This window comes from Camelina sativa, chromosome 5 (genome assembly GCF_030686135.1).
Source record: "Camelina sativa cultivar CO46 ecotype springtype chromosome 5, ASM3068613v1".
In the NCBI taxonomy this organism is placed as follows: domain Eukaryota; kingdom Viridiplantae; phylum Streptophyta; class Magnoliopsida; order Brassicales; family Brassicaceae; genus Camelina; species Camelina sativa.
The window spans coordinates 369186-391178 of NC_141884.1; the positions used below are offsets into that span (position 1 = coordinate 369186).

The following is a 21993-nucleotide window of genomic DNA, read 5'->3' on the forward strand; positions in this document are numbered from 1 at the left end:
CAACTAGAGAGACTTAATGAGAGAGGTAGATTTAAAATAAAAAAATTTACAATAATAATGATGAAAATGGTCAAACATGATCACACAACATTACAGAAAGCTAGCACAAAAGGCTTCTCTATCAATTATTGACACACATAACACAACATAGTTACCAATGGCACACACATCATCTCAACACTTTCAGATTTTCTTTGACGCCAATTTGCGGTACATTTCGTCAATTTGTACCTGCGTATAATGGAACGTTAGCAGCTGCAAATATATAAATTCAACATTAACCAATCTATTGACGAACTTGTAATAACAAGAAAACAATTAATAAAAGATAATTGAAACCTGATAATATTTGAGAAGATTGTTCCTCCGATTCTTGAGCGTGGCAGTCACTAAGTCTCTCTCTACGTCGAAAGGTTTTGTCTCCACCGCCACAGCTTTGATGTACTCAAACTTTCTTAACTATATATTTTGTTTTTTCACATCCACGAAAATACTTATTGAGTTAATTTTATAATATAATTGAAGAATGTTGATTCAGAACAAAATCAAACTAATTCAAACATACCTTGTTCTTTTCTGCTGTTGACTTGAGTTCTGAAATTATGTGTTCTTTTAGCTCCGGGAGAGAGCAGAGTTCTTCGAATGGTTTAGTAAGACCGAGATCTTTAGCCCACCGGTTCACTGTTTCTGGGTTAGGAACAATCACCGCGACAAGCATAGATTTGAAGCTGTCTCCATAAACCCATATCTGAGAAAACAAACATAAAAGGGGATAATCAGACAACAAGTTGAGGAGAAACCCTAAAAAGGATTTATTTGCTTGTTTGACAAGACATCATGATCCAGAGTTGAAAAGCTTACATCTTGGACAACAGTGTTTTGCCCGTAGATGTTTTCCAAATTCTCGAGAGCAACATACTCTCCTTGAGAGAGTTTGATCAGATTCTTTTTACGGTCGATGATCTTGAGTACTCCGTTTGGAAAAATCTGACCTATGTCTCCTGTAAAAACATCCAAAACAATTAAGAAACCAGAATACAAAAATCTTTGTTTCGGGTAAAATTCAGTAATTACCGGTGTGGAACCATCCATCTTTCATGACTTCATCAGTGAGTTCAGGGTTCTTGTAATACCCAGAGAACAGACATTGTCCTCTTATACAGATCTCCCCTGAAGGGTTTTCCCCGAGTGGGTCATAGCCCATTTCAGCCACCTCCTCAAGCCGTATCTCGTTGTAAACAGCTGGAATACCGACTGTCCCTAGCATACACATCTCATCCGGGAAACCCAAAGCCGTACCTCCAAGCGTCTCCGTTAGGCCTAGTGCAAACAATCACAGCAACATTGACTTTCCTTGGCAAACAAGGAACAGGGAGAATAAACCCTAGAATGTTTAAAATATTATACCGTAGCCTTGGACGACAAAGCAACAACAGGTAACTCTCAAGAACTCTTCAATTTCAGGGCTTAAAGGTGCTCCTCCAGATACTAGCAACCGGATGCGACCTCCCAATTTGTCTCTAATCTTTAACCGGAAAACAAAATCGCGAAAAGTAGGTTAATGACCATAAACAAATACAAAAGCTCCCAAAATAGAAAGAAAAAAAAACCATTATATCAACTGTTACTACTAACCTTTCTGAAAGCAATGAAATCAGCCATGGGTGAAGCTTTACTATGAGAGTATCCACGATTCATCCACGCAAGCTTGCTACATAATCATTTTGTTTTGCAAGGTTAAGCTATTAGAAGCAAACAGAGCGATAACGATGAAAAGTTATGCTTACTGTTTGTAGAGAGCATTGAAGATGAGTCTCCTTCTTGGGTTAAGTTCTTGAAGAGCCTTTTGAATCCCCTCGTGGATTCTCTCAAACACTCTTGGAACTCCAGCTAGATAAGTCGGTTTCAATTCCTGAATGTCGTCACGTAACGCATTCAAATCCTACACACACAAAAAAAACAAAATATATCACAATTCTCTTTTAGTTATCCATTTGCTTTCCATAATTAGATGATTATAAAGAATCCTAAGAGAACGTACTCCATGGTAATAGCCAATGGAAGCGCCTTTGCTAAAGAAGAATTCCTCATTCATACGGTCAAGAATATGAGCCAACGGCAAGAAGGAGAGATACACATCGTCATGTGTCATCTACTCCGCCCAAAGTAAACAGAGGATTAAGCATAATGTTAATTCAATTACTAAGATATTCTTTTCTGTTACTAATAATTATGGCGCCATGGGTTACCTTATCATCGAATTGGTCCATGTAGAGATCCATCCCAACAACGAAAGTGGCAACCGCTTGGTGAGTCAAAACTACACCTTTAGGGTCACCGCTCGTGCCACTCGTGTACATTATGGTGCATATGTTAAAGGGCTTAGGCGGGTTAGTTTCTTCCGGTTTCTCACGTCCCTGGTCAAACATTCAAAGGTCAAATAGTCAACCAAATAAATATCTTCATCATAAGATCAATGTTGCTCTGTGTTTGGATGGACACCTAATTCATTTAGTTCGACATATACATTAATACATAATGTCGTCAAGTTGGTTGCCTGTTCACTAAAATACCTCAAAGAATGGTCCGAAGATATTAAATAAACTGTAAAAGCAAAAACTATTATCCGGTAAATAAAAAGTGAGACGACGAACCAAATGGAGAAAATCGAGCCAAGAGTATGTTTTGACTCCAATTTCGGAAGCCTTGTGGCTAAGCTCGTCGCTCACATTAGTGAAGGAAACTATAGCTTTTAGCCGTTTAGCACATTTGCAATCTGGCTCCAAAAGCTATATATCAACAGCATATTATGAACATTATAATGAATATTTGGCAAATGTATAACTCTTATCAGTAAATTTTTTTTTATAACAGTTAAGTATAAAAATACTTACTCCTTTTATTTTGGTGTCTTGGACAAACACAAAGTCGATTTCCGCATGCTCTACAATGTAATCGACTGCTCCTGAACCTAAAAACATCGGATATAAACAATATTGAGTTACGTTCTTGAGTTTTGAGTCAAGGAGATATATATATATATCATATAACTTACCCAATGTATCATATAGAGGTACACAGATTAGAGTGTGAGCTGCACAAGCCTAGATATGTTCACACAAATATATATAACGTGTGTTAGCAAAATAAATCAGAAAAGTATTTCATAAAAAAAAATGAGATGGACCTCCATTGCGATGATCCACTGAGGACAATTAATTCCGTAGATCCCTACTCGACACCCCTACACATATAACATTTTATTACGATATAAATTTAACAAATCTCCAAAAAAAATACTATATGAGTTGATGTTGAGGAAAACAATACTTACAGGTTCAGCGCCGACGGCTCGTAGTGCAGAGCCGATCTGGAGAACTTCTTCGTATACTTCCTTGTACGTTTTCCACGTATACGGTCCAACCTAAACCGATCCTTACGTGTTATATAATCCATAAATTATTAATTTCTCTCTTTTTTCCTAAGTAACAGCAATAAGAAAACTTCAAAAGAATTCACCTTCTCATCAACAAATCGACGCCATCCAAGCATATTGTTCTCCGGGAATTTCTCCACTGATTTACTTAAAATTTCCCAAAAGAGAGCTTAATTATTAACAATAATTACAAGAAAATTATATTATAAATATATTTATATATACCTGAAAATGTCCCAAGCAGTGGTGATCTCAGTATCCAGAGGAGGAAAACCTTTTTCCGACAGAAGATTCCGGTACACCGGTCCTACCGACGGCTTTCCGTCTATCCCTTTAACTCCCTCTTCCACCTTAGCCGCAAAAGACCTCATTCTCTATTTCTCTATTGTTTTTATCTCTGACGTGAAAAGTTATTTTTTTAACCATAAAGAACAAATTAAAAAAGCTAAGGAGAGAAGAACCATGAGATAAAAATATTTCAACCAACTTAGTTTATTTTTTTTAATGAAGTACCAACTTATTTAATATATGAATATACCACACTGCCGAATAGATGAATGTTCTACAAAATTTTAAAAAAAAATTGTGAAAATGAATAAGAGAAATTATCATATTTTTGTTCATTAAGAGAGCAGAATTTATCATATTTTTGCAATTTCACAAAATTTTGGGTGACGTGAAAAATATACTGCAGTGTTAAACGAAAAAGTCAAAAAGAACAGATATTAAAGTTTCATGAATTATTAGTCAGCTTACGTACTCCGTACTTTATTATAATACACAGAAATTAAATGAGAACTTTATATTATAGTTTCACAATTTCAGTCGCATTAATTGTTTACCAAACCGGTCCACCTAACCATACCGATCGCAAACCACAAGTTTCTGCATTTATGATGAGCAACAGCCTTAAGATACCATACCGACTACTCAGTACACAGCATTTGGTTTTGACACTGACTTGGTTACCATATTTGAGTGAATTGAATTATATGAAGGGTTACATAAATATATTTATTTTCCGAGAATTCAACGAAGTACACGTCGAGCGTCCATTATTTTCACCCCTAATTAATTCCTAATTAACTTATGTTTAATAATACTGTAAACTAAATCACTAGTTTTAGAGTCACGCCCTAAACGTGAGAGAGCAGTATAAGCCTGGCTTCACTCTCTTTATCCTTATTTTTTTCATCATCTTCTCCATTATACATAATAGTGGAGCAGGAGGTATGAAAAACCTATCTGAAGAAACAATAAATATGAAAGTGATGTAACTAACTGTGTTGTAGTTGTAACGCTCTCTAACCAATGTAAACATATATCGATAGAGGAATAATATTTCATATATAGTTCAACACTTCAACTCTTCCATTTTCATTTCGCAACATGAAATTATGGATTTTACTCTCTCCTTTCAAAATAAACACAATCTTCTTTAAACTATAATAAAGTAAATCATTTTCTTTTGTTACTATAAATAAATAACATTCTGGTTCATAGATCAAAGACCTCGGGATGCAACAAAAACATCACAGTATTATCCTGATTTCAAATCCTTAAAAGGAAACAAAATGAAGATATAACATAAAACATCACAGTATTATCCTGATTTCAAATCCTTAAAAGGAAACAAAATGAAGATATAACATAATCATGACTACATAAACAAAACTAAGATTAAGCAACCAACCTTATTTTAGTTGAGTTTACAGATGATCTTCAGATCACTGGTTTTTTCCCCAGTGTTTGGAAGCTTTGTTTTATAAAAGTTTTTCTTAGTTTATGAATCTTTTAGAAATGATCAGAGAGAAAGAGAAAGAAGATAAGTTTGGGGGAGCTGAGAAATGGTTTGTTGGTTTATATAATAATATATGAGTTGGTTGATACAGGCCAGCCCTGTGTTTTTTCATTTTTATACTTTTATTCTTGTTTTTAGTCTTCAATCTCAATGTGTAAATAATAAAGAAGAGAAGAAAAAAAAAAAGGTGAAACAAATAAATATTTCAATAATTATTTCTTGTTTCATATGGGCTATATATAGTGTCTCTATTAATAATCTTCAACTACTATTTTTCCATTAATTGATATAACGTCCACGATACGAAAAAAACACTCTAATGATTTCATAAAGCTTATCGTCATATCTCGAAATAAATCAATTTAGAAGCCTAAACGAAGTAGTCAAGTCACAAGTAGATTAACTGGTTTCCTATACTTTGAGAATCAATTTGCAAAATCATTTATTATAATTTGTTGCGACAGCAAAAAATTATTTTTTCCAGTTTGCAACTTGTTGTATCCTACTATGAGAATCAATTTGCAAAATCAATGTATTCAGTGAGTAAATGGATTTTGATAGATTTGTGACGAAAGCTATCTTTGACATTTACCCGTAACTAAACGTTTTTGTGGTCCATATCGTAAAGTTGGGTTGTTGTATATACATATATACTATTGTACAAGTTACCGACACATGACTACTGGGTGAGTACTAAGTAGCAATCCACTCGATTCTGTTTCTATTTCACGATGTAAACAAAACAAAAAGAAAAGAGTAAATATTCACACAAGTTTTCATCGTCACTACTTATAAGAACCAACGCAACATTTAGGATATCGAATTATACATATGATTAACTGTGTGGAGTGTGGACTTAATAATACGTGAAAACAGATCATGATCTCGATTAACACTGTCGAACCAGTTACTGAGTCGGTCTAAGCACCTTGAAAAAGAAAAACAATAGTCTTTTATTTTTATTTTCGCATTAACATATATAATTTTCATATATCTCCCGTTTTCTCTATTTGTAGAATTTTAAAATTGTGACAATTAAAAAATGTTGAGAGATTATTTTATTATGTCGTAGTTGTTTTATATATTACTATTTTCAAAGTAATGTCGAGAGATTCTCTACTACGTAACATGCAATATTTTCCGCTTTATATTAACTGATCCACATTTCTCAGTTCCGGGGTATTGGTCATCCGACCGTACTGTATATTTATTAACTGATCCACATTTCTCAGTTCCGGGGTCTACATCTTTAATACTAAACATACTATTTAAATAAGATACTGAAAAATATCAGCAACCTTTTATGATCCGCTTTTATTGTACTTGTACATGTCAATAGTAATAACACAAAAACCAATCCAACGGATCAACAACTCCGTAGCGGACCCAGGATGAATTTTATACCAGGTCAAACACAAGTAAGAATTTTTTTTGATGAGAGTATATGTGTTTTTTTCTCAGTAACCATTAGGAAAATTTTAAAATTTAGCCAGGTCATGTGACCTGCTTTACTTGAACGTAGGTCCGCCCAGTGCCGTGTGATTTCTGATATATAAAAGTGATTAAAAATATACTTATATATCTTACTCACGTACTATATAATAAAGTAATCTCTTTGAAACGTTATTGATAATCTTGTTCAAGAATCTGATAAAAACTAAATTAGCAACCCCTTAAATAGAAAAGCACAAGAGAATGGCCTTATTATATACTACTTATTCCAAGTAACCGGTCAAGTACAAATGATTAGTTTTCAACTTTTTTTATTTATTTTATAAATCACGTACGGATTCATTTTCAACTTTAGATATGTTTTGTCAACTTAGCTTTCTTATTTATCTTTTGGTCCAACTTCTTTTTTTTTGTTCCAACTTCTAACTGTCAAGTTTTTTAGATAAAGTCAGCAAAAACAAAACTTTGAAAAAAAAAAGTCCAAGTCCGGCCATTACTTTGAAAATCGAAAGTTTCTCAAGAAAACAAACAAAGTCAAGTGAATTTTAATTCATTTTCAGATGGGATATACGAGTAGCAAATTATTTAGTTATGTTATAGTATATATTATTTACTGGATCCACACCTTTTTATTTTATTTTAAATTTAGATGGAAATAGATTATTCGGTTCTATTATATAGGTAAAGCCCTCATTTATTTTCAAATAAAGTAGGTTACACTACATTTTGGGGACATTCACTACCAAACTTATTGACGTAAAATGTAACATTTAATCTCTCCAACCTTCAATATGGGCTACCTTTTAATACCACATAAATAGTTTTTGGTTGATAGAAAAAGAAAACACATATACGATTTTATTTTAAAAATATTGAAAACAAACCTTTTGCAGATTATTTGGGGAAAAAATAAATAAATGAATTGAATGCATGGACAAGGAAACAATCATGTCACATACACACAGTTGCAAAGTTCAAACAATACTGTAGCTGGTTTTAACGAATTGAAGCTCTTGTACAAATTTGCAAATTTATCGAGGGTAATAATAATTGTTTAATTTTTAACGATAATTTAACTCGCCATGTAACCTAGTAGTAACCTTCTTTATCATTTCGAGTATTGTCTCCTTTTTAATTTTATTTCTTCTATAGTCGCCAAAAATATATCCCATCTGCCATCATTTATGATATTAGGTTTGTACAATAAAGTATAGATGCAATACAGTACTGTTCAAAAAAGACAAACAAATTTCAGAAACGAGAGAGATATCATTCAAGATTCAACTCAAGGGAGAGTCTTTGGTCCTTACGGAATTAAATCCCATCCAACTTCCGTAATTGGCAAATACTAATTACACAGCCAACGCTCTGGTCTTTCCATATTAATGTCAATTCATCACCAAGAACCTCCACCTTCAGTAGTAATTGCACAACTAAATTTTGTACCTTTTAATTCAACCACTAACCATAATTACCCAAACACAACTTTAAAAAAAAAAAACATTCGGTAAGAACTGAGTCGTTGAAACATTAGAGCTTAGTTTAGAACTGCTACATGATGAGTGTACGGTAAGCAAATGAGTTTAGACCGGACTTGATTGTTGGGAGACTCTCACCATCATAAGATTCACAAAAGATACTTCATCTTAAAAGGATTAGTTAAACTAAACATCCTCATAAACAATAACCATAAGTAGAGCTACTGATAATAAGATTAGACTTTTTTTACTTACATCTGCTCTCCCTCTAAGTTTTTCATTTACCAAAATACAGAGCTTAGATGTCATTCCTAGTTTTTGGCTTCTTTACCTTAGTTATTACCATGGAGCAGAAGCAGTTGTCTCAAACTCAAGCTTAAAATCTTCAATCTCTTGCTCAATCGTTTCTGCACATGATTTCTTCTCGACTGTTCTTTTGTTCGCAGCTTCCTTCTTCTCTTTCGTAACCACTTGTTGTCTCTTCAGCTCAACAATTTTGCATTCTAACTCAAACAGTTCTTCTTCATACTTTTGCCCTTCCATCTCTCCAGCTTCAATCGTCTTCTCGAGACATTTTCTTTCCTCCTCTTTCATTGCTATCCCATCTTGGAGAGAAACCATTTTGTTGATCCGTGACTGAGGGGCTGCAACGTCAAAACCATACTTCTCTAGCTCTTCAAAAGAACAACTGAGGCTCCTTAACGTGCACGAGGAAACATCGGGCTGCAGATGATTTACTTCATCTAATAACCCGTAGAAAGTCACCATCATACCAACTGCTGCGTATTCCCGGATATCTTCTTTAGCCTCAGACAATGGACCAAAATGTGGAATCTGTGGTACTGTTTCACACGCCTTCCAAAACGGTGACTTCTTTGCAAAAGGCAAACTCATTAGTGTATTATTTCCTTGTGTTTCCTCAACATCGGTGGCAGCAACCGCATTATTCACCACAACCGGGCTATGATCAAAGGGTAGCTCTGGATAGATCAACGCAAAACCAACAAAAAAAAAAACGAATTGCTTTAGCATATACTACCTGACAGTTTTCAAAGAGATGCATCTAAGCTTTAAATATGTTGAGAATATTATCGAACCAGTAGGTGAACTTATCCAAGCAGCGAGAGGCTGATCATCGACATCAGCATCGGTGCAGATAGTCCTTGTATCATTGATCTCAGCTATTGGACCATTGCAACTCTCATCTACACATTAATTACCAATTATATGATAAAAATTTGGCACGAAACAAAGATATCACAACTAATATTGCTAGATAGATGCTGGCTTAGACATACCAGTTTCCTCAAGGTCTGCGTTCTGTATTTCTTCTCTTTTCCTTTTTATACCCTTATCTTCGATACTCTTCTCCTCAAGCATCTATATAAAGAGAGTAAACTAAACCATCATTTTATGAAATGATATATTATTGTAGATGAACGCCAACATCTAGTGAAAGAGAGAATGATATTTTTTCAAACGAAGAACTAAATTCACCTTCTGTTGAGTTGCATTTTTCAAGCCATTCTTTTTACTCATTGGCTCAGGTGTCTTCTTGGGAGATGTCTTTCCTCGAGTATCAGCCTCTGTTTGTTTCAACGGCGTTGCAGTTCTGACCCGGGACGGGGTCACAGGTTTAACAGAGGCTGAAAACATTGACCTTATAGATCAGTTTCGTGATGCAGAAACTAAACTTAAAGAGCTAAACAAGATCACAATTACCTATTGGTTTCGCTTGCCCGGTTATGGCCCGAGGAGTATTATCATTAGTAACATCATTAGCCCTCTTGGTTCTCAGTTCTCGAGTGGCCTAATTGCAGGTAACAAAATTTGTAAATCAAGGTACATGACAAAAGCAAACGAAATTAGTAAAATGCCTAAACTCACAGCTTCAGTTTCAGCTTCTGTGAGTGTCTCGTCATTATCCTCAAGATTGAGTGATCTTTTTATATGCTTTGTGGTCCTTTTCGGAGTCACTGACTTAGCACCAGAACAAGAGCGAATTGGCTTTGTTTTTATGACACTGGAAGGAGTTTCTCTCACAGGATTTTGCTGAAAAGTGGACTGAACATAACAGCTTCAATTCACACTACCGATAAATCAAAACTGAAAGAATATTGATGGAAATGATTGAAGTTGATACCTTTGGTCCATCCTGCCAAACACCATCTTCCCAAACCTTACAAGGCCTAAGATCAGAGAGTTTAGACACGGTTTCCTGCTTTGTACTCGCTAAACTAACCATGTAACGATTCTCATCGAGAATTACTCTAATCAACCCTTGACGCCATACGGAACCACGAAAGACCTCAACACGATCCAACAACATGTAACTGTCAGCTGGAAAAGGAGGCGGTGTGGGTCTAACACGGTAGGAATCAACGGTAGTATTTGTTCTAGCCGCATCACCATTAAAGCTCAAGTATTTATTACAGTCCTTGACGATGAACTTCTTCACCTCATCATCCACTTTGATCTCTTTAACTATCATAGCGGGGAACCAGGCAACTTCCTCTTTCTCTATGACAGTACTCACTTCCACCATTGTCCCGCAGCTAAACATGGACTTATCCAATTCCTTCAAGGACAACAAACAAATTAAAGTCTAGTCTAAGATTCAAAGCCAAAGCTAAAACCTTTTCAACCATTTCAACCAAAGCTAAAACCTTTTTAACCATTTCAACCAAAGCTGAAACCTTTTGTTAGTGTCAAAGCATGCAACACTAACAAATAAAACCGGATTTGACAAAAGACCATAACATGCAACAAATCAAAACAGAGAAAAGCTTCAATCTTTAGCAAGAAAACAACCAAATCAAGAAAAAAATCAAAACTTGGATTACATCAACACCATACCTGAATCTCTGGTCGGACCCATTTCCAACCAGTCCAGCGGAGATGGGGTCTCAATTGGTTTCTCTGGAATCAATAATGTCAGGTGGATTATCATAGTAAACCCTAAACTTGTCATTCCCCAATTTCTTGATAAGCACACCGGTCCACCATCCGTCTTTATGGTCAGCATCTACCATCAACCCTTCCTCAAAAACCACACCTTTGTACTCATCCTCCGGCGGAACGGGTCTGATGAACCTCGGTTCGATGTTCTCAAACAAAGGAGAGAAACCGTCTTCGTCCAACAGAGTCATGTAACGAACACGGAGCTTTTTGCGTCCTGATTTCGTTGGGTTTTCCTCGAGAACACCTCTGAACCATGCATCTGCAAAACCTTCTTCTTCAGAACACACTTCTACTTGTGAATTTTTCGTTATCTTCTCCTCCATCTCTCTCTCTCTCATACCTTTGTTCATCTTCTTCCGCAGACAAAACCCTAAAAAACCTCTTTCTTTCTCTCCTCTCACGCCACTTTCTGAATTTTATTTAGCCCTTTTCACAATGAAAGCAGAGACGACGTCATTAATCATATGATGAGACTAATTTTAATTGATTTTTCTTTCTTTTTTTTCTTTTTTTTTGGCGCGATTAAAAAAAATTACAAAATAAAATAAATATTTCTATTGGGCCTAAATTAACGAGCCCATCGTATCGCATTGTGATTGTTGACTTGTCGTTGTTATCTGCGCTCACTACTTTTATCTTACGGTTAAAACAAAAATACGATTCAGTTAGCTTTTTAATGACATTTTTAAGATCAGACATTACTAATTATGATTTAATCTTTGCCACGTCAGCTTCTCATCCCTCTCACTACGCTTTTGCTTATTATTATCTAACTTACCATGGAGCGGACAGAAGTGTCTCAAACTTAAACTCCACATCTTCAAGCTCTAGACCAAGATCTCTTGCGCGTGACTCAATCTGACTTATCTTTTCGTAGGTTGCATCCTTCTGTTTTCTCAGTGCTGCTTCTTGCATCTGCATTTCCAGAATCTTGTTTTTCACCTCAAGTATCTTGCGTTCTATCACACCACACTGTTGTTCAGCCTTGAGCTTTTCGCTAGTTTCTAATACCATCTCTTTGTTGAACCTTTCTAGTTCCTTCGAGATATCTACTTGTCTATCTTTGAGAGCTAATAGCTTGTTGATCCGTGATAAAGGCGCTGTAACTGTGAATCCATGCTTCTCTAGCTCGGTAAAGGAGTCTTTCAGGCTATTTAGTTGGCTTATGGGAACGTCCGTTTCCAGATCTTTTACTTTCTCTAATACCCCAGAAAATGTCACCATCATACCTAAAGCAAACAGAGACATGAGGACTCTGTGGTACTCCTTTGAAGACCTCCATTGATTCGTATGCCTTCCAAACCGGTGACTTCTTCACAAAAGGCAAAGCCACTGTTGCATCCTTTGCTTTGTTTTTCTCACCCTCATCGACAGCAACATTCTTCACCACATTGGGGGTTCGATCAGAGTGCACCACTGCACAGATCAACGCATTCCCAAAATAGTCAGAAAAGGATTGAAATTGTTTTAGCATAGTAATACTTACGACTTGTATAATGAAAGAGTTGAGACATACCACTCTCACTGAGGTCTGAACTATGCTCTAGTTCTCTTCTTTTCCTCTTACGACAGTTATCTTCACTATTATGCTCATCCGGAATCTGTGCATAAAAGCGTTATAACACAAAGAATAGCACTCTCAGAGAAAAAATAAAGATCAAGACAATTATGATTTAACAATACCTTCTCTCGAGTTAATTCATTTCCATTCCTCAGTGGCTCAAGTGTCTTTTCGTTGGATGTCTTTAATTGAGTATTTTCCTGTTCAACTGGTGGTTAGAAAACAGAGACATGTCAGTCAGTCTCAGAACGCAAACTGGTGGTTAGAAAACAGAGACATGTCAGTCAGTCTCAGAACGCAAAAATAAACAAGGATTAAGGGAATCCACTTGGGGAATTGACTAGAGTATAACCATTTAATAGACCATCAGTCATCTCATTTCCCGATCCCTGAGCTAACAGCGGTTCCTTTGTTTGCACATTTCTAGTTTCCAAAGCCACTGAGTTGTTTCTTTTGCAGTTTGAAGAAGTTTCTTTCTCGTGTAGTCCCTGTAAAATCCAAAGGAGAACCTTCATCTCAAAGATAGATACAACGATGAGGACTAAGATAATAAGCCATTATCTAAAAAACTACCAAGAAATTTAGAATGATAATGTAGATGAAGTCTTAAATTCTACCTCCTCTCGTGTTGCATCGTTTCCCAAGCCATTCTGATCCCTCATTGGCTGAAGTGTCTTCTTAGGGAAGGTCTTTCCTTGAGTTTCAGCCTCTGTATATTTCAACGGTGTTGAAATTGTAACCGGGGACGAGGTTACAGGTGAAACAGATTCATCAGCTGGAAAACAAAGACATGATCAATTTTCATGATCTAGAACAATGAAAAGTGAATCAATTAGATATTGGAGATAAAGAGAGTTACCTAGTGATGGAGAAGTATTACCATTCATCACTGAATCACCCATATTATTTTCTGATCCTTCTTGAGCTAATGGTGATTCCCTTGTCTGCAACCTCAAATAAATGGAGTTAAAGAATCACAACTGGAAGATAAACACAAAGACTCCCAATGAAAACCATCATGAAAAATGCAGAGCAAGATTTTGCTGAAAAATTCTAAAGCAAAAATTGCAGTCTTCAGTTTTGAAAGAGTCTTGTATCAGTTCATACAGATTAGTCACTGACAACAATTCTAGTATTAACTGAAACCAGTGGAAAACGTTAAATACCTTCCAAACCCCATCTTGCCACTCCATTGGAGGTCTTAGATCCGAGTGATTGAATCTCAACTGCTTATTTGTATCCTCGAAACTCACCATATACGATTTCTGAGAGACAACTCGATTCACTATCCCTTTACGCCACCTCGAACCATGAAACGCCTCAACACAGTCCAACAACTTATACTCTTCAACCAAAAACGGAGGCTGTTTAGGCCTAACCCTTTGTGAATCAACAGTTTCGTTGGAAGTTTCCTTACTACCCTCCCAGCTCAAAGGCTTATTGCAAAACTTAACAATATATTTCTTCATCTCATCATCCTCTTCAATCTCTTTGATGACCATTGCAGGAACCCAAACAATTTCTATCTCATCAGTCTTGGAACTCACTTCCACCATTGTTCCAGGGCTAAACATAGACTCCTCAGCCAAAAGCTAACATTTTTATTAATAAATAAGTCAAGTCAGTCATTAAGCTTTCATAACCAAATCATGCTATAATTTGCAGGAAAGCAACAAACTTTGAGAGTCCCACATTCAATTACCTGTAACTTTGGCATAACCCACCATTTCTTGTAGACCCATTTAAGATGAGGCCTCAAATTCTTTCTCTCGAAGAGAATGATATCAGGCGGTGAATTGAAGAACACCAAACAACAACTCTTGTTGTTATCATCCTTCAGCTCTTTGATGACAAGCCCAGTCCACCACCCATATTTGTGGTAAGCGTCGACGACGCAGCCTTGCTTGATACTGATACGAGCTTGCAAATGGCGTGGAGGAATAGGTCGAAGCAAGACATTTTGGGAGAGTTGGGTAAGAAGAGTCGCGAAATCATCCTTGAGCAAGCGGACTCTATGTTTATTTCTGAAACCAGATTTCGATTTCGTTGCCTCGATAATGGCTTTGTACCAAACGGCTTTAAAGCCATTCTCTTCATAGCAGACTTCGACTTCACGACCTTTCCTTAAATCTAGCCTTTGATCCATAGAAACCCTCATTGCTTACTCTCAAGTTTGAATCCTGAAAAATCCAACCTTTTCTTTTACTTCCTCTAAAAAAAACCCCCAAATAACCCTAGCGATGAAGACGAAGAAGAAGAAGAACCTTTCTAATTAAAAAAAAATATTTCTTTTTTTTTTGGCGCTTAAATAAATTTTATAAAAATGAAAAATTAGAAATATCTTTACAGTGAGCTTTGCTGCTTTGAAATCCTCATTATGTTCTCTCTCACTAGAGACTCAATTAACGTTGTTAGGAAGATCAGAGTAATGATAAGGTAACAAAAGTTTTGATATAATAATTCATTAGCTTCAGTTTTCTACATGATGATCGTACTGTGTAAACGAGTTGAAGAACTAGTGTCTTCAAAGTGATCAAAACTCAAAAAAGAGACTTGAAATCAACAACTCAAAACAGTCCACAGTGTCTGAAATCACCGGGAAGACAAAGGGACACATACATACACATGAAAACTGCAAGTCAGTAGAGAGATTTTAGAGATCAGAGGCTTTCATCTTTCTCGGACGCTTATGAGCTGGTGAAGGAGTATCTGCTTGTCTTCCAGGACCCTGTAGGATTCACAAACATCTTTTAGTTGATATTTAAGTTCATATATGCAAGGGTCTTTCAGAGGAATTAATATATGATAAAAGAAGAGCAGACTCAGATCTGCACCACCTTGCGCTTTTGTTCTTTCTTGATTGGTCTCTCAGCTGAAACCCACACAAAAAAATGAACTTAGAAGTTGTTAAAGTAGTGGATACAATGCTGAAACCAAGTAAATAAAGAATTGTACCTCCAAAGCTGAATGGGTCAGCTGCGAACACACGATCCTGATCAAATATAGAGGATTAGAGAGATCAATAGGAAGATGAAAACTGTTGTGAGAATTAATAAACATAGTTTGGTGCTCACTTTTGGAGTGTCTGGCATTGCAGCAAATGACCCTTCACGATGTGATGAACCTTCTGATTCCTTGTACTGCAGCTGAAATTATGACCAGACCATGTTTGGCAGGAAGTTAAAATAAACAAAATAGCTGTATATTTGTGAATCTATGTGAGATTGACTTGTATCATATGGTTTACCTGCTTCTGAAGATTCAGTAGTGTTAATATTTCTTTTCGCAACTCAAGATGCTCATCACATACAGTTTTCGTAGGAACCTTTGGCTTTAAATTAACCTGTAAACAGAAAACTCTATATACTCAGAATCCATTTAACATAGTTTAAAAGTAGCTATAATCAAATAAACCGATATGAACCTAAATAGCTACTACCCTAACTAAAATCCCCACAAATTAGTAGTATAACACATTCAAAGCTAGCTTCAGTAGGGGTGGCCTTTATAGCATTACGTCTCAGTCATCAATCAATGAGGAAAGATAAGCAAATGATTTCTGACAAATAGAAATACTGAAACAGAACAAGAAGAAAAGGCAAACCCCGAGATCTTGCAGAGTCTGCTCAACACGCTTGATCGTTCGAAGACCAACAGCCGAGCTTGCAGCTTGGACCATTTGTTCAAGTCCATAGGTTCTCAAGTATACATGAAGCTAAAAAATGTAACAAGTTCGCCAGAAAGAATTAGATAAACTGGATAACCAAGTGAAAAAGGGAAAGAGATGGAGAGACACTCACCATACGCAGGGAAGCAAGGGTAGAGGCATAATCTGCCATAGTTAGTGTTGATGGAGCAACAGCAGTAGCAGGAAGTTGAGAATTGGATGATGGAGATACACTACTCCCTGGAACTACCCCATCAGCTTTATCAAGACCGGCGTTCTCATTTGCAAATACAACAGGCTCTTCTGCACGCTGGACAGCCAGAAAGACGGATAGTTTAAGAAACAAGATGATAAAGATTGAGTATATTTCATATTTTAGGGTATCTTCAATCATGGTAAGCATATTTCATCAACTGTTTTTTACTTAGTACGAGTGAATATATTTATTTTAAGACAACACTTACACGTGCTGCCAAGCGCATCTCTGTGATTCTTTTAGCCTCAGCAAGAATCTGCATTTGTGGGAGAAGGATTAGAGAAAACAAAGAACTAATTATATTTATTCGGCTGCAGGTGACATTTAAGATTCAATAGGAAAAAACCTCAGCATCTTTCTTCTCCTGATGTCTACTCTGGGACAGGAGCACGGACAATGCCCGCTTGCGCTCTCTATCGCGTGTAATATCATAAGGCTCCTGTATATGCCAACACATTAGATAACAGAAATTAGAGAAATGTTCTCTCCCGATAAGGATAGATTGCCACAATAAAAATACATGACATAAGAGTTCTTAGTCTGCTATGAAGAGATATAAGAGGAAGTTGACCTTCATCAGAGGATGGTTTGCAACATCTGCTGGAGACTGAGCTCTAGCACGCAGCAAGGCCCGGTTTACTACAAAAGAAAATACGTAAGAGAATTCTCAGTCCTTGTATTTTTTAATGAACCCTGGAGCAACACGAAATAGAAACAGAGAGATCAAAGATGAAAACAAATGGAAGGACAAGGTATAATTGAACGGATAATGGTCTGAAAACAGAAAAATATCCATCATACCGCTGTAGTAACGATCCTTCAATTCCTCCACAGTCCGTGATACCGGAAATCGATCAGCAATTACAACAAAGCGGAGATCAAAATTCTGACAGAACTCAAACAACTGATCAGTCTCTTCCTTGGTCCACACCTGCAAGTTGGAGCACAATTAACCAAGTCGACATAATCCAAAACAAGCATCTACAAAATCTATGCAGGACATGTCTTTACTTCATGCATAATAGAATGAAAACAGAAAAACTCTTCCTTAAGCAGACACTTACAGGATCAGTTAAATGATTCTCGTACTCCTCGTCTGTGTATTTCAAAATATCAACTGACTGCAATGAAAGTTACAAAAAAATGTAGTCAGAAGAAGGTAAAAGTAACTCAACGAGACTTTAAACAGACAATCATGAAGGCAGTATAATACCTTGTTATATTTGGCAAAGGAATAGTCACCTGTGGGTGGAACATTATTCACAACTCTAACCTGTGAAGATATAAATTCCCAAACGCATGTCATTAGAAAGAACGATATGCTTAAAACTCTTTCTAATAATGGCGTTCCACAGATAAAGAACTTACCCAATGGTAAAGCTTCAAATCATCTTTCCTAGCAGAACTGGTGAAGGGAAGCCATTGCCAAGCTACCTGTGAGAGTAATACTAACTCAAAACTCAAAACAGTAAGATAAATCGTAAAGTCCTTAAATTTTTATTTCAAAAAGCAGCACGGGACCTTCTCATCAGCAGGAGGACGGCGCTTTAGCTGGTTAACATCAATTGAAGGCATAAGAGGAGCAACGCCGCCGGTAAGAGCATAAACCTGCAAAATCAACAACGGACGATGAAATTGATTCCAAAAGCTAACCAAAAATCAAATCGAATACAAAGGATTGTTTCGGTTAATTCGAACAAACCTCGCGAGAAATGCCATCGGGCTTTCTATGGGACTCTTTCTGGGGTCGAGATTTCTTCTCCTGAGTTAAAGACAGTGGAGTCTTCGGCAACCCGAGGATGTCCTTTGCGTCTGTACCACCCATTGTAAATTAGGGTTCCGAAATCAACGGGTAGTAGCTATCATTCGATCCAGGAGCGCAAAGACCCTCGATTCGATCAGGATTTGGGATCTACTTCGATTTCAGGAGTTAGGGTTTCGAACACTTGACTAATTTCAACGAGAACGAAGAGAATTGGGAATTGGGGATTTTTTGAGCGCGAACGAATGCTTAAACCTTCGGAATCACTTAGCGAGTTCTGATGATACAAGATTACAATAGTCACTAAACGGTATCGTTCAGTTGTGTCTTGTCCTTACGTTAATCATTTAGTATGGACCGAAGCTATTGGCCCAATTTATTTAATATGGGCCGAAGCTATTCTTAACAAGCAAAATAGTGACATGCTTTTAAGAATTTTTGCCTTTGAAGAATTACGAAAGCGCATCAATTTATATGAAAAACTGGAAGCATAAACTGATGAGAAGGGAATAAAAATATTATTTGTACATATAAGAAATATAAATATGTGTTAGAATATGTGTTAGAGAAGAAGTAGTGGTGTATTTACAACCATAATCAATCAAAAAAGTTACTTGCTAGTGCTACGACTAATTACTCCATAGTTTTATATTAGTTCTTGAAGATAACATATCATAAATTAATACCTCGTATTATACTAGTACAACCATAGTTTTCGAATATAGTTTTATTTATAAAAAAATACTAAAACAAAATATATTAGTTTACTAAAAAAGGTACTAAATCTGTTTTAATTTGTTCTATATACTTAAAAAAACATCGCTGTCAAAAGCAAATCGAGAAGGTTGTCCAACTATCATTGACCGATCGGAATATTTTGTTAAATTCCTCTCATCTCATCTCAATTTCTCATTGTTTCTTGCTGAAGATGAACTTGTTTCTTGATCTTTAACATCAAAACTACTAGTCTAAAAGTCGTAGAAACACCATAACACCCTCGCTTTTCTGCTGTAAACGCCATATTTGGCACTCCCTCAAAGGGTGATTTGGTATATTAATAATACTTACCAAAAATAGATTTCCTCTCGATGTGTCTTCCTCCTTGCCCTGTCGTGTGTATCAAACATTTAACAATGGTTGTTAAGACTATATACACACACTGACAAAAACACTCAAACTCACACACCCACATATATATATATATATATATATATATATATATCTGTATATATGCTTATGTTCAATGCTATTACATAATTAAAGCATCATACAACGTCGGAGACGCATGGCGTCCATAGTGATGTTCTTTAGAGCACTAATGAGTTGCCGTCTTACTCCAAAAGACGAGCCGGAGAGCACGGTGGAGGCTTTTTCGTCGAGTGTGAAAATTTACAGAGGCGGGAACACGAGGAATAAGAGAATTTTGGAGGTTGATGTATCGTATCCCGGCGATAATCACGAGTTTATGATGGCACCTAGGCGTGGGATCAAATATATGGATGAAGGGTTCTACTTGTTGATATGAATTTATAACGCGAATATCTAAATAATGTGAGTTCTTTTGCTTCTAATCTTTGTTGGTTTCTAATTCTTTGATTGTAACATGCATGAAAGATATTCCATGGAACCATACATAAAGGTTTCTAATCTTTGATTGTAACCTAAACTGTTTTCATTATCAATGAAATATTTACAAATTAGCAAAAAAACTGAAATCTAGTTATAGTCTATATATACTACTTTTTTCTTTCTATTATTTTCCATTATAACATCAAGTAAGATTAATAAAATTTTCTTCTGGATTTCAAAAAAAAAAAAAAAACTTTATATTGTATAATTCACATCTGTATATCACAAATCACAGTATCCTCGCGTGATGATCAGATCTTTAATTTCATCAGGGGGTAAAAAAGCATATAATAATTAAGTCAAGATTCGTATACCAAGGACGTATCTACTAAAAATGGCATCACGCACGAATGAATAGTTGTAACACCCAAACGTGACGCAATTGAAGTCCTCGTTAACGTATCGTGTGATCGTATAATTTCCTTAATTATACGAATACGATGTCGTTTCGTGGCAGAACTGGTCCTGCAAGAACCATAAACTCTCCTCACTGGTCCACATGTTGTCCCCACCAACACAGCCCCAATCGTTGAACTCCCCGAAACCCGTTTGACCCACCGGGTCATAACCCGACCCGTTCACCGCCCCGCCTTGTACGTCAGATAACGTCTCAGCCGGCGAATTCGAAGACGTTGCTGAGAGAGCCGATGCCGGAACGAGTTGCTGATTATGATGATTCGGGTCGAATTGAACGTAACCCGGTTCGACCGGACTCGGTACGTCAATAGGTTGACCTGGGTCGGTGATCATCGTTGACTCCACTTTCTCACACGTGGCGGGTGATGATTGGGCGTTGATCCTTTCCACTAATCTCGGCATCCAAACGTTTCGCATAGTCTCTTTGAAAAGATTGCTATTAACATCGCATCTTAGGTGTTTGGCTTGCTTTTGCACTCGAGTTCTCCAATAATTCTTTATTTCATTATCTGTTCTTCCCGGTAAATACTGTGCTATCTTCGACCACCTTTTTAATTTCAAAATTCCAAGGATACATATATTAGTAATAGTAACATAATTATAATACTTAACTAGTAACATATTCACATATTTGGGATATATATAGAAAGTGAGTGTGTATATACGTACCTATTGCCCCATAGAGAATGGAGTTTGAGGATCATAAATTGTTCTTCGAGAGTGATGTTGCCTCTTCTAACATCTGGACGTAAGTAGTTAAGCCATCTTAATCTGCAACTCTTACCAGTTCTCTTAAGCCCTGCGTACATAAATATGAGTATATTGTATAAGTTTATTTATATATATATAGGGTTCTGTAAGTAAGTACTGTATATGTTTTATATAGAGGTCATGATGATACATACCAGAGGAACGAGCGATGTGGTTCCAACGAGCATCACCATGGATAGACACGAAGTTGACTAGGACTGCATCTTCTTCCTCGGTCCATGGACCTTTACGTATATCGGAATCTTCATCATGAGTTGGAGAGTTTGAGTTTCGCTCGTAGTCTTCCATTTCTTTAATGAAAAGAAAAAAAGAGATAGCTAGAGAGAAAGAGAGGAGAAGGTGTGAATGGTTTTGTCGATTAGATTTGAAGTGTGATTAAGCAATGTGCGAATTTTTATATATATAGTAAAGGAGCACGAGAATAAATATTTTTTTCTTTTCCAAAAAGGATATTTTGAAAATAAGTAGAAAAGGTTGAAGAGTGACTGGAACACGGCATAAGTGTAATGTTCAATTATTTTTTTATTCTGTTTCTAAAGTGGAATTTTGCAACTATTCTAAAAATATTAATTAACTCTCCATATGGTCAATTGTTTGTGTAAATTAAAATACTTAGGTTTGAACCTTTGACCTGTTCAGATGTATAGTAACACGCACTCTTTGCTTTAGATCTTTCTTTAGTAAGTGTTTTATATTTTATAAAAAGTTTCTATATTTCACCACACAGTATCGCAGACGTAAGTTGTTGTATTTTTGTTGTAGTCCTTTGTTCAAAATGATTCTGATTACTATGGGCGAAATG

The 21993-nt window shown here is 36.3% G+C and overlaps 3 protein-coding genes and 2 pseudogenes across 6 annotated transcripts; all 5 read right to left on the minus strand.

Moving 5' to 3' along the window:
• Positions 1-30: 30 nt before the first annotated feature.
• Positions 31-5447, minus strand: LOC104784575 (long chain acyl-CoA synthetase 1). Of its 2 annotated transcripts, none has more exons than XM_010509614.3 (18): positions 5130-5447; positions 3662-3833; positions 3520-3583; positions 3335-3424; positions 3188-3244; positions 3056-3104; positions 2895-2971; positions 2655-2789; positions 2250-2417; positions 2042-2152; positions 1788-1942; positions 1636-1711; positions 1408-1525; positions 1075-1320; positions 862-1001; positions 566-748; positions 340-459; positions 31-231 (listed from the first exon to the last, which is right to left on the minus strand). In XM_010509614.3, the coding sequence occupies exons 2-18, from the start codon at positions 3805-3807 to the stop codon at positions 184-186; spliced, it is 1983 nt and encodes a 660-aa protein (XP_010507916.1). In that variant the 5' UTR covers positions 3808-3833; positions 5130-5447; the 3' UTR covers positions 31-183. The 2 variants fall into 2 exon arrangements, with proteins under 2 accessions (XP_010507916.1, XP_087307832.1); XM_087451706.1 differs by having other exon boundaries at positions 3662-4681.
• Positions 5448-8315: 2868 nt separating this feature from the next.
• LOC104784576 (DUF724 domain-containing protein 6-like) lies at positions 8316-12043 on the minus strand (annotated as a pseudogene). Its single transcript, XR_015558105.1, has 9 exons — positions 11907-12043; positions 11024-11554; positions 10311-10745; positions 10055-10231; positions 9890-9977; positions 9665-9813; positions 9466-9547; positions 9265-9372; positions 8316-9147 (listed from the first exon to the last, which is right to left on the minus strand). The product of XR_015558105.1 is annotated as a DUF724 domain-containing protein 6-like (transcript).
• On the minus strand, positions 11759-14959 carry LOC104784578 (DUF724 domain-containing protein 2-like; annotated as a pseudogene). The gene is made up of 8 exons (XR_015558106.1): positions 14392-14959; positions 13856-14281; positions 13549-13633; positions 13307-13464; positions 13042-13177; positions 12812-12897; positions 12645-12729; positions 11759-12544 (listed from the first exon to the last, which is right to left on the minus strand). The product of XR_015558106.1 is annotated as a DUF724 domain-containing protein 2-like (transcript).
• Positions 14960-15118: 159 nt separating this feature from the next.
• LOC104784579 (SWR1-complex protein 4) lies at positions 15119-18707 on the minus strand. Its single transcript, XM_010509615.3, has 16 exons — positions 18315-18707; positions 18134-18220; positions 17981-18046; positions 17826-17885; positions 17677-17733; positions 17414-17543; positions 17184-17251; positions 16959-17051; positions 16821-16868; positions 16490-16666; positions 16294-16404; positions 15937-16032; positions 15764-15835; positions 15645-15681; positions 15527-15561; positions 15119-15417 (listed from the first exon to the last, which is right to left on the minus strand). Exons 1-16 carry the CDS (start codon positions 18435-18437, stop codon positions 15343-15345), a joined length of 1335 nt encoding a protein of 444 aa, XP_010507917.2. The 5' UTR covers positions 18438-18707; the 3' UTR covers positions 15119-15342.
• A 1448-nt stretch (positions 18708-20155) lies between these two features.
• LOC104784580 (transcription factor MYB78-like) lies at positions 20156-21627 on the minus strand. Its single transcript, XM_010509616.2, has 3 exons — positions 21326-21627; positions 21090-21219; positions 20156-20967 (listed from the first exon to the last, which is right to left on the minus strand). Exons 1-3 carry the CDS (start codon positions 21477-21479, stop codon positions 20427-20429), a joined length of 825 nt encoding a protein of 274 aa, XP_010507918.1. The 5' UTR covers positions 21480-21627; the 3' UTR covers positions 20156-20426.
• Positions 21628-21993: the final 366 nt, after the last annotated feature.